At 29.7% G+C, this 2,443-nt stretch overlaps 1 protein-coding gene across 1 annotated transcript; it reads left to right on the top strand.

Annotated features, from left to right (window-relative positions):
• Positions 1-222: 222 nt before the first annotated feature.
• On the top strand, positions 223-1,799 carry LOC106751279 (the record flags this gene model as incomplete). Its single annotated transcript, XM_014632141.1, has 2 exons — positions 223-355; positions 1,746-1,799. Coding segments are annotated over 2 exons (187 nt in total), but the record flags the coding sequence as incomplete, so codon positions are not given.
• Between the last annotated feature and the right edge of the window lie 644 nt (positions 1,800-2,443).

Below are 2,443 nucleotides of genomic sequence, written 5' to 3'. Positions count from 1 at the left end.
AAACGAAGGCATATTCATTTAGTACAATATCTTTCACTATTCAAAATAACAGTTTTCGGCGTTAAAGCGGAAATATTTTTGTAAAGGATATATATATATATATATATATATAGAAGCGAGAATAATGCGGAGTTTTTAAGACTATTATCTTCGTTTAGCGAAAAAGTCACATTGTCTTGCTTGTATCATTCTGCTATTGCTAATTCTATCATCATTTTGTAGATACGAGATGGGGTGGTACGTAGCTCCCTTACAAATGCAGAAGATGTTACTTTTTATGCTGCAAAGAGGCAGTAAGCCTTATTATTTGCGTCTCGGTAGTCTCTTTGTGGGATCTTTGGAAGGTTTTTCATCGGTAAGAAAAGATCACGCGTAATGTCGCCGGAAGATAGTGAAAGAAGTCTTTTATTTCAAAATGCTATTCGTATTAAAGACATAATTGAAGATATTAAAGACATAATTGATATTAAAGACAAAATTCTAGCATCAATAAAATTTCTTATTAATAACTAAAAATTTTGTTGCTAATAGCTATAAAGACCATGAAAGTAATATCACGACTATTCGTTATCCTTCATAGAAATTTAATATTGAGAATTACTAAAAAAATTTGCAATGATTTTTTCGATCCTGTAACGACCACTAATTTTTTACATACCGGGTCAGGATTGCTTTATCTTAATGATCGAACAAGAATTTGTAATAAGGACTATGACATCTTGAGGAATTATGTTTATAATACATACTTATATCATTCAATAAACTTTATAGTGGCATAATATTGGCAAATGTTAGAAAAATCACAAATGCTATCGACATGCAACGAAATATGTAATATATTAGGGAGACCGGAAAGTAATGTCGCTTTCTTAAGTTAAATTCACACGACTACATTTTTAACAAGTTTTTATTTCTGATCAACAATATATTCACCTTCGTTATCAACAACCTCTTGCCATCTAGTATACAAATTTTCAATGCCGGAGCGGTAAAAATCAATCAAATCAAATATCGATATGCGCAGAAACGACATTACTTTCCGGTCCCCCTAATATATTACTAAAACTGTTATATGATTAGTTTTGCATTTTAATTACAGATTATGGTGAAATTTAGTATAATCGATAAGTTACTTTAAAAAACACAAGTTTTAAGACAATTCATATAAATCATTAAAAAAAAAAAATTATTTTTTTAGTAATGAAAATTTTTAATTATTTTTGCAAAAATGGAGGTGTTGCATCTAGAATACATTTATAATATTTAATTAATAAATTAATCATCGCAGACAAGTTCACAATATATCCTGAAAAATACGGAAAATGGTAATATCATACAATGTAAGATATATTATAGAATCACAAACTAATATTCTAATCATTATCACTAAATGTTAATCATTAATATAAGACATTACCAAATTAATTTAACTTATTACTAACTATGTAATTTAAATATTCAGAATTACTAGTCACTAATATTAGAAATAATTGAAAAAATATAAAACATATTGCGCAGCAATAAATTAACTAATTTACCAGTATTAAATTTCTATAAGAAGTATTAAAAGTCACCGAAACATTCTGTTTGCTTATTATATGTGTTCGTGTACGACTTATTTTATGATAAAAAAATATCATCCTCATGTTGGAATTATTAATCTAAAAATTTTTATTAAAATTTTGGAATTAACAGCCTCCTGAATTGTAAGAGAGAAATCGTTAAGGAAACACGTTTCTTTGCAGCTAATGAGCGCCACGATATCTTACTTCACCGTCATTTATTCAACACGACAATAGTAGAGATATCTAGCTTCAATGTAATCTCCCAGCAACGTAACTAAATAGAAATTTTGCTAAAAGAATTAAATATACGGTATTTTCCATTTCTATTCCTAGCTATCAAATACAACCGAGATGACCGTGGTTTGTTTACTTATTTCATTCTAAGAAATTGCTACGCCAACTAAAAGATATCCTGATATGCAGCGAATTATTTTATTTAAATGTTTTAAAAAGATGCAGGTAGATACATCCTCTGAAGACTTACTGCTGTTGCAAGAAGTGATATCAACATCAAGATCCAAGCAAGACGAATAAAGATTAGAGATGAAACGTAACGTATGACGGCTCGCGTGAGAATGAAATATATCCAACTACGTTGAACGTAAATACGCTTGCGCAGACTTTGCGGGACAAGATATTCCGTGAGAGTCCGTATATCATAGCAAGGAAATATCTGGAAAAATATTTTCCTCTGGGAAATTGATCGCTTAATCGTGGATAGGGTATCAAAGACATTGGTGAAATAAAACCATTGCTTTCTCACGGTGTTATTTCGCGGTCATATTACGTTATTGAAAAAATTGGCTACATTGTACGCCTAAAAATTGGCTACTAAAATGTACGCTCAATTTGAGGTAAGTTATAAGATAATCATCCTA

The sequence above is a fragment of the Dinoponera quadriceps genome, unplaced genomic scaffold (genome assembly GCF_001313825.1).
Source record: "Dinoponera quadriceps isolate SergipeBrazil2010 unplaced genomic scaffold, ASM131382v1 scaffold10520, whole genome shotgun sequence".
NCBI lineage: Eukaryota > Metazoa > Arthropoda > Insecta > Hymenoptera > Formicidae > Dinoponera > Dinoponera quadriceps.
Note: the sequence above shows the minus strand (reverse complement) of the source record. Positions and strands in the feature narration are given on the sequence as shown.